The sequence below is a fragment of the Etheostoma cragini genome, chromosome 19, assembly GCF_013103735.1.
Source record: "Etheostoma cragini isolate CJK2018 chromosome 19, CSU_Ecrag_1.0, whole genome shotgun sequence".
Classification (NCBI taxonomy): domain Eukaryota; kingdom Metazoa; phylum Chordata; class Actinopteri; order Perciformes; family Percidae; genus Etheostoma; species Etheostoma cragini.
The window spans coordinates 81,006-81,931 of NC_048425.1; the positions used below are offsets into that span (position 1 = coordinate 81,006).

General features: G+C 33.4%; 1 protein-coding gene across 1 annotated transcript in view; it reads right to left on the reverse strand.

The window, feature by feature from the left end:
* LOC117935139 (serine/arginine repetitive matrix protein 1-like) overlaps window positions 1-511 on the reverse strand; it is a 4,407-nt gene extending 3,896 nt beyond the window's left edge. The window contains exon 1 of the mRNA XM_034857269.1: window positions 486-511. Coding sequence (XP_034713160.1) covers window positions 486-511 — 26 coding nt within the window. The remainder of the gene's footprint in view (window positions 1-485) is intronic.
* Between the last annotated feature and the right edge of the window lie 415 nt (window positions 512-926).

Below are 926 nucleotides of genomic sequence, written 5' to 3' on the forward strand. Positions count from 1 at the left end.
CTCCTCTTCCTCATCATCATCATCATTATCCTCCTCTTCCTCATCATCATCATCATTATCCTCCTCTTCCTCATCATCCTCATCATCATCATCCATTGTTTTGACAGGAAGTTGTTGAAGGAAGCTTGGTTTGAGCGTTCAATGTAAGTTAATGGAGCAATTGTGCAGCTTATAATATATAATTTAAATAAAATATAATATATAATTTAAATAATATGTAATATATAAATAATATATAATTTAAATAAAATATAATATATAATTTAAATAATATGTAATATATAAATAATATATCATCTGCAGCCAGCGGCGCTACAGAGGCCGTTCGTCGCATTATTTTGAATTCAAGCCGAACGTGTTATTAATTAATTCGTTGTCTTAATAAATTCTTCTTTTAAAATTTCTTATGTCGAGATAACAAACTAATGAGTCGTTATCACGAGATAACGGTGCATAAAAAATCATCCATGGCCGTTGTAGACTACCATGGAGGCAGAGTGTCTGACAACATTATGGGATGGATTTCTTAGGAGGTCGACCTTTCTGTTAAAGATTAAGATAATTTCTTTAGACCCACCAGACTCCATGTAAATAATCAGTGATTTTAGCATCGTAAAGCAAACCTCATTCAAACTCGACATAAAGTGAATAAAACTATTAAAAGCCGGTTTGTGTCGTCTTCCCACTTTGCAAACCATCACAACTCTAGCTTTGGTTGAAATAAACACAAAGTTTACCAAATTAACATGTGAAGATATGTTAGCTCTATGCACGCTAAAAGTACTGTTTTTTAAATGGAGTTTGGTGGGTTTAGTGCTAACGAAGTTAGACCTGTTCCTGGTTAAACAGAAAGGTCTCAAAGAGGTTTTAAATGTCTATCGCTTCAGGGATCCATCCCATAATGTTGTCAGACACCTATCTAATAT